The sequence below is a fragment of the Ceratotherium simum genome, chromosome 3, assembly GCF_057802395.1.
Source record: "Ceratotherium simum simum isolate JZ-2026a chromosome 3, ASM5780239v1, whole genome shotgun sequence".
NCBI lineage: Eukaryota > Metazoa > Chordata > Mammalia > Perissodactyla > Rhinocerotidae > Ceratotherium > Ceratotherium simum.
Window position 1 is genome coordinate 23,347,981 of NC_141902.1, and position 10,744 is coordinate 23,358,724.

The window sequence follows — 10,744 nt, forward strand, 5'->3', positions numbered from 1 at the left end:
GCTGCCATGACCTTAATAAAAGTCCATTTCTAGATGGAAATGACTGATTCTTCCTTTATTTATTGAACCACAGTCACTGGGTACCAGCTGTGGGCAGGTCCGCCTCTGTTCCCTCTGCTCACGTTGCTCCCCTCTTTTCTGCTTCAACCTTTCTCCCACTGCCCGACACCTCCTCACAAACCCTTGCCATATTACAACCCATTGATGCTTCTCCACACCTCCTTGTGGTTGAGCCCCTCACATCCAGCCCCACGACCACAAGGGGCTCTGATATTACTCATAGGGCATTCACTCACTCCCTCGGCCCCTTTCAGCCTGTTTCTTGGTCACTCATGGTAACTGGCTCCTGGTCTAGGACCCCTGCTGCCCACCTGGGCTAGAGCTGCCAGTTGAGTAACGGAGAGAGTCTTTGCAGCGGGACTGGATGGCACTACTTTTGCCATCAATCAGCTAACAAACAGATATCAAGCACCCACTATGTGCCAGGAACTGGAGGCTCAGAAGTGGACGTGGCAGACACCGGACATACCCTCATGAAACCTACAGCCCAAAGAACTTTCATCAGAATTTCCCCAAGGCTCTTCCTCATCCAGGTTGGTCAGATTGGCCTGAATCTATGTGGGAAATCCACACAAATGAACATCATCTTGTCTAAGAATAACAACATTCATTTGTCTGACGACTTCCAGTTTTCAAGTGCATTGTCACATTTGACTCTAGAACAGCAGTGGATGGGACTGGAAACGAAGTTTCGAGTTCTGTAGTAAGTGGAGCCGCACCTCTGGATGAAGGAGAGGTACAGGGAGGAAAAACACAACCAGGGCAGCCATTTCTTTATGGTTTACATCTAAGGTACACTATGTGTATAAAGTTTAGTATAAACTCTGACGTGGAAGAGATACCATGGTTCCTTATCTTACTGAAATCACACCAGATCAGGGATGCTCACATGCTGCCAGAAAAATAGAGAACAGCCTGCAACCCCCAGCTCACTATGGTCACCGCTACATGCTTAGCATCCAAGCCTGCCGTGGCCCTCAAAGTTGGCCAGCTCTTAGCTCAGAGGCCACACATGTGATAGGAGGCTCTTTGTTGACACTGGGTCCCCTGGGCCTGGTCAGTCTAGCCAGGCATGCTTGGCAGCCGTCCTCTCCCATGTCTTGATGCCGATCTAGGGTGCAGCTTTGGAGGTCAGTCCAGTCACAACTGTGGATGAATAGCTCTGACCAAAACACTCACAGTCACAATTGTGGATGAATAGCTCTGACCAAAACACTCACACACCAACACCAGACTCATTTTCACATGGGGGAAATATCTCCCTCTGGGTTCCCATCATGCGAGATGGCGTGCCTTCTCACATCTTGCTGCCCACAAAGACCTCTGTGCAGAAGATCTTTTCTTTTCTGTTTGCTTGAGGAAGATTAGCCCTGAGCTGGCAATGTGCCAATCTTCCTCATCTGTAGCAGAATATCTTACTGATCGTGGCCACTTTCGTAATAAGGGCAGAACAGTTGACTTCACACAGCTTCTGTTTGAGTGCTGAAAATCCTGCTGACACAAAGATGTTCCAAAATCATGCTCAGAGAGAGAAAACCAAGGGATCAAAACAAACAAAAACACACAACTATACACACAAGCACACACAAATATATATGCACATGTAGAGACATATGTTTGTGGTTGTATCATATATAAAATATACAGACATGTGTCTATATACATATGTATAGATATAGGTATAGGTATGGATATACAATTTCAAAAAGCTACCTTGGCACATATATAACCCGTTTGAGGAGAGGTTTCTGTGGTTACCAATGTTTACAAAGCCTCTGCCTTGGCCCAATGCTTTTTCGTTAGAGGAGGATAGTGAGACCCAGAAATTGGCAATAGAGCTGCAATCCAGAGCAGGACCCCAGGGCTCCTAACCTCCAGGTCAGGTCTCCTCCAACTGAGAGACTAAGGCTCAGATCCGTGGGGTCTTAAAAGTGATCTTATGCCCACACCCAAGATAACCTCCCAGTGCCCCTGAGTAAGATGTTTTCCAGCCTCTGCTGCAATGATTCCCCGGAGAGAGACCTCCTGGGCCACCTAAGCTTCCATTCTAAGAGAACTCTAGTTGTCAGAAAACTCTTTTGCTGAGCTAAAATCTACCTGCTGTGGCCTCCTCCACCACTTAGAATGATATCAAAGAAAGTTTGCAGTTTGGCAGACACGCGTCCTATGTGTGTGTGTCTATGTGTACACAATTTCTGTAACCAGATGACCTTGGGCCCATCATTTATTTTCTCTGGGTCTGTTTCATTTTACAGTGTGATTACTGATAACACCCATGCAGAAGATGAAGAATTGAATGAGGTCACATATATGAATTATACACAGGTTGGAACATCGTAAGGAGTGGATTAATTAATGCCCTTTGCCTTCCCTCTCCCCTGGTTTCTCCCACACTGTATTTGCGTTAAAAAGCAGCTCCCAAATGACAGCCTATTTGAAGACAGCTCTGATGCACACCCATCCTCCAGCCCATCATTTTCCTGCACAAGTCATCTGGGAGTTAATTTACCAGTGCGGACCCTCTTCTGGGACACTCAGCAGAGCCCAGGGTGGGCACCCTCTTGGAACAAGCCTTCCTTCCTCTTATCTGTTATATCCTCTATGGGGTCAAGAAAAAAGTCCTAACCACCCTGTCCCTGTGAGACTGCAGCAAAGATGAGATTTCTGGGAGAGAGGGGCCAAGCTGAAGGACACAAGCCAGTGCTCATCCCACTGATTCTGGTCCCCATTATCTCCTCGGGAGTTATCAAGTACCACTTGTGAGTAGGTATTTATGTGCAGGTATTTAAGATGCTCATAGCTGCACAGCCAAAGTCTTAGCATATGATGCCAAGGGGGGCCAGAAAGCTGACTCCTAAAAGCCTCAAGGGTGGAGTCCAATGCCTTGGTGAATTAAGCACGCTCCAACAACAGATCCATCCTCTGCTTCCAGGCTTAAAAACCTGAGACAAGGGAACATTAAAAATGTTTAGAGTTTCACAATCACATACAGAGGTTCTGGCAAATTAAGGTGGAGAGAGGACAGAGAAAATAATAGTCATTGCTGTTGGTAAGATAAAGGTTCCTCAGTGGCTACCATATTGTAATGGGAATTCCAGCATATTGTGATGGAAAAGGTCACTGGGATCACACACTCTCTTTGCTTTTATTCTTCCTTTTCCTGATGTTCTTTGCCAACATGTAGGAGAATGTCATGCCTGGCCCATGAAGAGCACTCCCCTTGGGTCTTAGCTTTTTATGGAATCACATCTAGTACCTACTGGAAGTGGGTAAGGCCATTCCTTGCGGCAATGACAATGGCACAATGACATGACATTCCCGTACCCACACACGGCATTTGAGTCTGCTGCTATAAACTAAATTCCCCTGAGCCTTATCCTTCTCTTAAGTTATGCCTAAAATCAGAACCCACAGGCATAAAAGGCCAGAACTTGGCCCTAGCTGACTTCATTTGACCATGAGACTCAGCCACGTCATTGAGAAGAGATTGCTGCCTCAGGTAGGAGTTGTCTCTGCATTCCTATTAGGAAGCTGGGATGATACTCAGAATTTCTGGGGTGTTTACATGGCATCAAAAACAGTTTTGAGGGAGAGATCTGTCAGTGAAGGAGAGCCTAGGTTATGTGTGGTACTGGGGAAGATTGTACTTCCATTTTGCTTCTGTAGTAGCAAGGATAGGGGAGAGAGGGCAGGGATGGGGAAAGAAAAATGTCTATAGGACAGATATACATTTATGAGATTTCCAGAGATTTGGTATCCACTAGAACACCCTTTAATTTCCCCCTTGTTGCCTATTCTAATCATTGCCCCGCCACCAAGAAAGAGCAAAGTCTGGATGTTGGGTTGGGGATAATTCAGTGAAACTCTGGTGTGGGACAATTTCTGGAATGCTGAGTAGAGAGAGGACTCCAGGAGGAAGGGGGAGGTTCTTCTAGGAGAACCAGAGTCATATATTAGAGATAAGGACAGAAGCTTTTATTTTTCAGCACCCCCTTAATTTTTTCCCAGATTTCTTAAACAATATAGGATACGGTGAAGTTTGGGCAGTGGTGGGTAAGATCACAGACTTAGGAATCAGATCCCTGCATTCTAATGCGTGCTCCCCTTCCACTCTTATGAGCTGGGTGATGTGGAACAAGTCCTTTACCTTCTCAATGTCTCAGCTTTCTCATTTGTAAAATGGAAGAAATATCAGTAGTAACTCAGACGGTGAGGTATCTGCGGTGGGTGATCAATAAATATTAGCCAACCTTATGATGTTGGTCATTTTTTTCTCATTTGTTCAACAATCTGATGAATCATATCTTCTTTTCCAGATATATTTTTATTATAAATCTTCACTTAGATGCAGCTTCTTAAAATTACAAGTCACAAATGCTTTTCACCATCTTTTAGTTTGTCTCTATCTGGTCATATCTAGGAAGAAATGTAGTCTCTCCACTGAGGCTTTTTCCAGGTAGGCTTCTTTCTTAGGAAGATGCCTGTATTATACTCTTTTCCACATGTCTGCCACCTCACTAAGCTTTGTCTGTCTCCTCCACCAGACAGTCAGGTCTCTAACAGAAGGAGACACACCTCCAGTATGCTTGGTCATAGAACAGAGAAGGGCCCAGACACACATCTGCTAAAGAAATTATCCTGATGGACTTAGCAACAGGGAAACGAGGCACTGGTTGTTCTAGCACTGGGATAGGTTTCGGGGGCTTGAACACCTCTACTGGTTGATACCACAGCCCACCGTATCCACCTTCTACCCTTGGGTTCCTGCTCTGGGCTGGAACAAGTGGTCCACTCTGAGTCATCTGCTGTGGGCACTGATGTGGTCGCCCCATGATTCTCACACAACCACCAGAGGACGTCATCAGGCAGAGGGATTGGGGCGGGGAAGCTTTTGTAGAAAGCCATCTATGATGAAGCAACACACAACCCGAGGGGGACTTGAGGTCACTGAGCCCACCTGCACCTCCTTCCTCTCCTGGGGGCTATAAGAGAGCAAGGAGGAAGCATCAGCAGCATCGACCTGGGCAGCCTTCCTGGAAAGATGCAGCCTCTCATGTTCCTGCTGGCCTTTTTACTGCCCCCCAGGGCAGAGGCAGGTGAGTGACCACCCCCACACTCAGAGACCCCAACCCATCACACAGGGTGCACTGATCTCCTGCCCCTTCTGCACATCCCTGACCCATCTATCCAGCAGCAACATTCTGAATCCAGCTCCGTTCCCACCTCAGACCCCCAGGTATGATGCTGGATAAGCTACCAGCAGGAATGGCAGGGCAAAAGGCCTCTCAAGAAGAGCCAGTGGGTGTTGTTCCCTCCCCAGGCCGTACACGTGCAATCTGGAAAGTGAAACTTAAATAGAAGTGCATGGCAGAGGGAGGGAATCTGGAAAAGAGAAAATAATAAATCCCCCAGCAGAGGACAGAGTGGGGCCTGGCTTCCCCGTCTGGGATGAGACAGATGCTCCCCTCAGTGTCCACTCAGGAGACAAGCCCAGAGCTCAGCAGACTGGAGCTGGTGGGACCACAGTCCCCAGAGGACTGCTCGTGCAGTGCTCAGTCCCAACGCCCCTCTGTCCCTCTCCAACTCTGCTTTTATTCCCAGGCCTTGAGCAGCTCCCCTCTTTCAAAGATGGGGCCACTGTTTGGCAGACCTCACCTTCTCTGCTTTCTAGAAGCCCACCAGCCCGGGCCCTACCAACCCTCATCTAGAGGCCCATTGGAGGCCATTCCTTCATGCAGCCAACAGATACTTCTTGGGCATCCACTACCTGTCAGGCTTTGGAAGCAGGCTACGAGAACATCTAGGTCCCTAACTGAAGTCCTGGCCACTGGAAAGCAGCACTATCCTTAGATGGGGGCCTTAGAAACGCACGGGAAACAAAGCAAAGTCAGGAGAGGAATTTTCAGGAGCCACTAGGACTTCACTGTCTCTAAGACAGAGATGCTCCTTCCAGTTATCTGTGGAGGACAGATTCACAGACCAAAGCTGCTCCTCTTCCCTTTTCCGGAGGAGGAAGTTGAGGCTCCTTCCCAGCCCTTCCCAACTCCAGACTATCCTGGACTCCCAGACGCCCAGCGGTCCTGAGCCATCAAGCCGACACGTGCGTGGCAGGCTCACTGAGTGCACACAAGCAGATCAAACTTTTCCTTCAGGGAAGATCATCGGGGGACATGAGGCCAAGCCCCACTCCCGCCCCTACATGGTGTTTGTTCAGATTCTGGTGAAGGAGACAATGAAGATGTGTGGTGGTGCCCTCGTGCGAGAGGACTTTGTTCTGACAGCTGCTCACTGCTGGGGAAGGTGAGGGACCGCAGACAACTGACACTTCCTGAGGCTCCCAAGGGACACTGTTCCCTGCCCAGGGGCTACAGCCCAGGGGAGCTTCCCCGGTTCCTGGTAAATCAAAGTCACGTGAGCTCATGAGAGGAGCCATCTGAGAGCATGAGTGGGTGACGGAAAGTGAGAAATAGGACAGGTAAGCTTTGGGGTCAGAGGTCAGAGGTGAGAGCTAGTGGCCAGATGAGAAGACCACACTGACCAAATAAAGCAGCTGTGGAGGATGAAAGCCTGCATGAGGGTCAAAATGGAACTCAGAGTATTTCACAATATTTCCTGAGGGCAAGAGAAAGCTTCCAGAAGCCCAACACTCCATGCCACTGAGAAGCACAGGGCACAGAGTCACTCCATGCCCGGCCCTCACATTGCCTCGATTTCCCCTAGTTGCAGCCCTGGCCTGACCCAGCTGTCACTTGTCCTTCATGGCTCCTGGGCTGGATCTCCTGTGACTCCACACCCCCCACACTCCCACTCTGCTTTCTCTGCAGCTCAATCAGTGTCACCCTGGGGGCCCACAATATCCAAAAGCGGGAGAGGACCCAGCAGGTCATCCCCGTGAGAAGAGCCATCCCCCACCCAGACTTTAATCATAACAACATGTCCAACGACATCATGTTACTAGAGGTAAGTAACCTCTCGGCTTCTCTTGCTCTCCTGAGTTCAGGTTGTTTCCCACCCCCCACTGCGACCTGTTCCATCCCTCCTTCCTGTCCTGGCCGCCTGACTAGTCCCAAGTGGCTCAGGGGAGAGGGAAGACAGTGCAGCCCATCATGGTGTCCCGGCCCAGGACGCCATTGGCTGAGCTGGACTTTCTTGCCTCTTCTCATCAGCTGGCAAGAAAGGCCAAGCAGACTGTAGCTGTGAGGCCCCTCAGCCTGCCCTGGAGCAAGGCCCAGGTGAGGCCCGGACAGGTGTGCAGTGTGGCCGGCTGGGGGAGTGTCACCCCAATAGGCCCAACCTCAGACACTCTGCAGGAGGTGGAGCTGACCGTGCAGGAGGACCGGGAATGCGAGTCCCGCTACCCCGGCGTTTACAGCGGGGCCACCCAGATTTGTGTAGGAGACCCGAAGGAACAGAAGTCTTCCTTTAAGGTGAGACTGAGCATCTGCCTAGTTCAACTCTGAGGAGAGGGGTGTTTGGGGAAGATCTGGGACCTGGAGACCAAGCAGTGGTATCTTCTTCACCCCCTAGACTCCGATCTTTCTCCTGGGAAGAGAAGGGGGGAGCAGCCACAGTGGGGAGTCACAGGGCTTCTGCGAGCCCCCCTGGGGCCTGTGATGGATCCACACATGGTGTTCTCCCGGGCGATGAATGTGCAACACTCTGCCCCATGCAGGGCACACGTGTTAGAAAACTGTGCTCCCCGCTGTGCAGAAGTTAAAACCAGGTGTTTCCTCAGAGCTGGCACACATTTTGGAAGATGGGCTCACCCTCCATCCTGAGTGTCAGCCCCACCTGCCTGCTTCTGTGCCCTTAAACAGTAGACTGAAGCACAGTCCCACAGCACCTTTATGGGGAGAGGATCCGGGACCTGCGGGAGGAAAGTGAGCCACAACCTGAGTGAAGTGAAACAGTGACAATGTCCAGGGTCAGGACTGGGCAGCTGAGGGGCCCACAGGGGCCAGCCCTGCTCTCTGATCTCCCACATGGAGGCCATGCAGGCGGCCTTCTCTGAGAGGGGCTTTGGGATGACAGGGAGGGCAGGACCAGGAGGAGAACTAGCTCAGTCCTTCCCCCTCTCTGTCCACAGGGGGACTCCGGGAGTCCTCTCGTATGTAAGAACGTGATCCAGGGCATTGTCTCCTATGGACGAACTGACAGGACACCTCCAGCGGCCTACACCAAAGTCTCGAGTTTCCTGCCCTGGATAAAGAAAACCATGAAAAGCCTCTAACGGCAGGAACCAGACCATCTTCTCTGGAGCTCATCCAGAATCACACCAGCAACTAAATAAATGTCTCTTAGCTGAGCGGGAACAGCTGGTTTCTGGTTTATTCACTGACCCTCATTCAGAGGCACCAACTCTGCTTAGAAGGCCAATGACACAAATCTGCTCTTTTCTGCTTCCTCCTCATCCCCCTCCCACCAGCTCCTCCAAGTCCCACGCAAAGCTGTCACCCAGCTCCGTCTTGCCCATATGTGTCTCTCCAGGGCCTGCCCTTCTGCCAGGGCTGAAGCTGAGCACCGTCAGGAGAAAACATGACCCTCTCTGGTCCCGGGGCTCAGGGTGAACTTCTTACCTCCTTCCCGGTGTTATATGGCAGAGAGGAAGGGGGATAACACCGTGGGTCCCAGACACCAAGCCGGCACAGCCTGGGGCTGGAGCTCAAGGGCACAGCCCCCAGCACAGGGGAGGGCAGGGGCTGTCTGAGCAGGACATTTCTCTCCCACAGCCCGGGGAGCTGGCACGGAGTGGAGTGGGTCTCTTGAGAAGCTCCTGTTCTCACCTGGGCTGAGTTTCCTCCTTGACCTGCTCTGAGCTCAGGGCCCAGCTCGGCCTCCAGTCTCCTGGCTGCCCCTTCTTCTCCATCCCTGCTTACCACTGAGAGTCCTCAGAGTCCACCAACTCTTGTCCTCTAAAGACAACAGTGCTCTGAGCTGGCCCCTTCCTCACAGCCCTCCCACCCAGGACCCCAGAGCTCCGTGTGGTTCCAGCAGGGCCTCCCCACTGAGATACCAGCCCAGCTCGTGCCCTGGCAGAGAGGGCTACAGAGGGACCAGGCCCGTGCTGGCACCAGGCAGGGCCCACGGAGGACAGGGCAGGCGGGTGTCTATCCAGAACCCCTGACCCCACTTCTCACCTGGCAGAGCCACCTCAGCCCCTCACATCCAGCCCAATGTCCCCCTTTGTTCTCAGGGTCCCCTGGCCACCTGGTCACTCAGTAGCCTGAGTCCCTTTCAGCCTGTCCTTCTTAGTCACTGCTGGCCTCTAGACAAAGACTCCCCGCTGGCCACCTAGGGCTGTATCAGCCTTTGGAGTTGGCAGGGGTTCCCCTCTGCAGTAGGACTAGAAAGCACAGGTTGTCCAACAATCAACAAACATGGGCTGATCGAGCACCTAAGTGATCAGCCCTGGGATAAACAGTGAACCTAACACAGACTCTGTCATCTGGACCCGAGTGACACTGACAGTGAGACTTTCACCCGAATCATCTAACTCTATCTCCCTCCTACACGTGAGTCCACGTGGCCTAGATCTATGTGGGAAATCCACAGAAAAAGTATTTTATGTTTATTGCTGATTACAGTCTGTGTGCATGTTATCACATGTGACCCTAGGACAGCAGGTAATGACAATAGTTATTTAATTTCTAGAAGTGAAGTTACAAAATGGGGTTCACTGGAGCATCCTCTTCACCAAGAGGAGAGGGCAGCTGGTGGGGAGGAAGAAGACAGGAAGGGCAGCCTTACGTTCATTTGCTTTGAAAGCAGCAGGTATGAACATCATTGTCCAGATTCAAAAGATGGGAAAAACTATATGATGCATTTGCTTAAAGGCAATTAGAGTTTGACTCCAAACTCCCATCCAACTGGACAGGCCAGAAATATGATCCCTGTAGTTACTGTACCTCCTGCCTGGACAGAATCAAACTAGAACCCGGGAGGCTCACATGGTCTGGAAAAATGGAGAAAGGCCTCTAGTCTGTAGGCCTTCATGGTTACTCTGTGTCCATCGTTTCCAAGACCATCCAGACTTTTCCACAGTAGGAGGTTTTTGGAGGCCTCACATAGAGTACGTGATCCTTTGCTGAATGAGTATCTCCCTGTATTGGGCTCACCTCACCAAACAATCCCAACAGCCACCTCTCCAAGGTCTTGCCACTAATATGGGGCACTGCCCGGGGGCTGAGCAGAAGTCTCAGCTCTGGGCTAATGCTCTCCTGCCCCAAATACACACAACACTACCCTCCTGTAGTGAGATCGTGTAACCCTCGAAGGCACAGCCTTTCCCATCTTGTCGTGCACAAAGCATTCAGCAACCCAGTCTCTTAATGACCATGGGTACTTTCACAAGGGAAGAGCAGTGATGTCACGCAGCTCATGACTTGGAGCCAAAAAAACATCTCTGCATTTACGACGTACTAAGAACCTGGCTCCTTGATGGAAAAAGACAAAAAGGAAAATGCAGAGAGCAAAACAAAAATAATATTTTAAAAAGTTGCCTGGCCACAAGCATATTTAGTTTAGTTATAACATTAACTTTGAGGAAATGGGTCTGTGGTTAAAGCAAGTCTGAGAACCCCTGTTGTAGGTCTTCATCCTCCTTTGAGAGATGACAGGGAGCAAAGTCCCAGGAGTGGGAAGTGACTGACTGAAGGTACCACAGAGTTAGGACACAGCCTGGACT

General features: G+C 50.6%; 1 protein-coding gene across 1 annotated transcript; it reads left to right on the plus strand.

Annotated features, from left to right (window-relative positions):
- The first annotated feature begins 5,065 nt into the window (after positions 1-5,065).
- On the plus strand, positions 5,066-8,475 carry LOC101388722 (granzyme B-like). The gene is made up of 5 exons (XM_004421160.3): positions 5,066-5,156; positions 6,213-6,360; positions 6,885-7,020; positions 7,227-7,487; positions 8,147-8,475. Exons 1-5 carry the CDS (start codon positions 5,102-5,104, stop codon positions 8,288-8,290), a joined length of 744 nt encoding a protein of 247 aa, XP_004421217.1. The 5' UTR covers positions 5,066-5,101; the 3' UTR covers positions 8,291-8,475.
- Positions 8,476-10,744: the final 2,269 nt, after the last annotated feature.

Bases quoted from the DNA above. Each gene is read 5' to 3' on its own strand.
- LOC101388722 (XM_004421160.3), top strand. From the start codon at position 5,102: ATGCAGCCTCTCATGTTCCTGCTGGCCTTTTTACTGCCCCCCAGGGCA. The intron at 5,157-6,212 runs GTGAGTGACCAC...CTTTTCCTTCAG, and splicing joins GCCCCCCAGGGCAGAGGCAG to GGAAGATCATCGGGGGACAT. The intron at 7,488-8,146 runs GTGAGACTGAGC...CTCTGTCCACAG, and splicing joins AACAGAAGTCTTCCTTTAAG to GGGGACTCCGGGAGTCCTCT.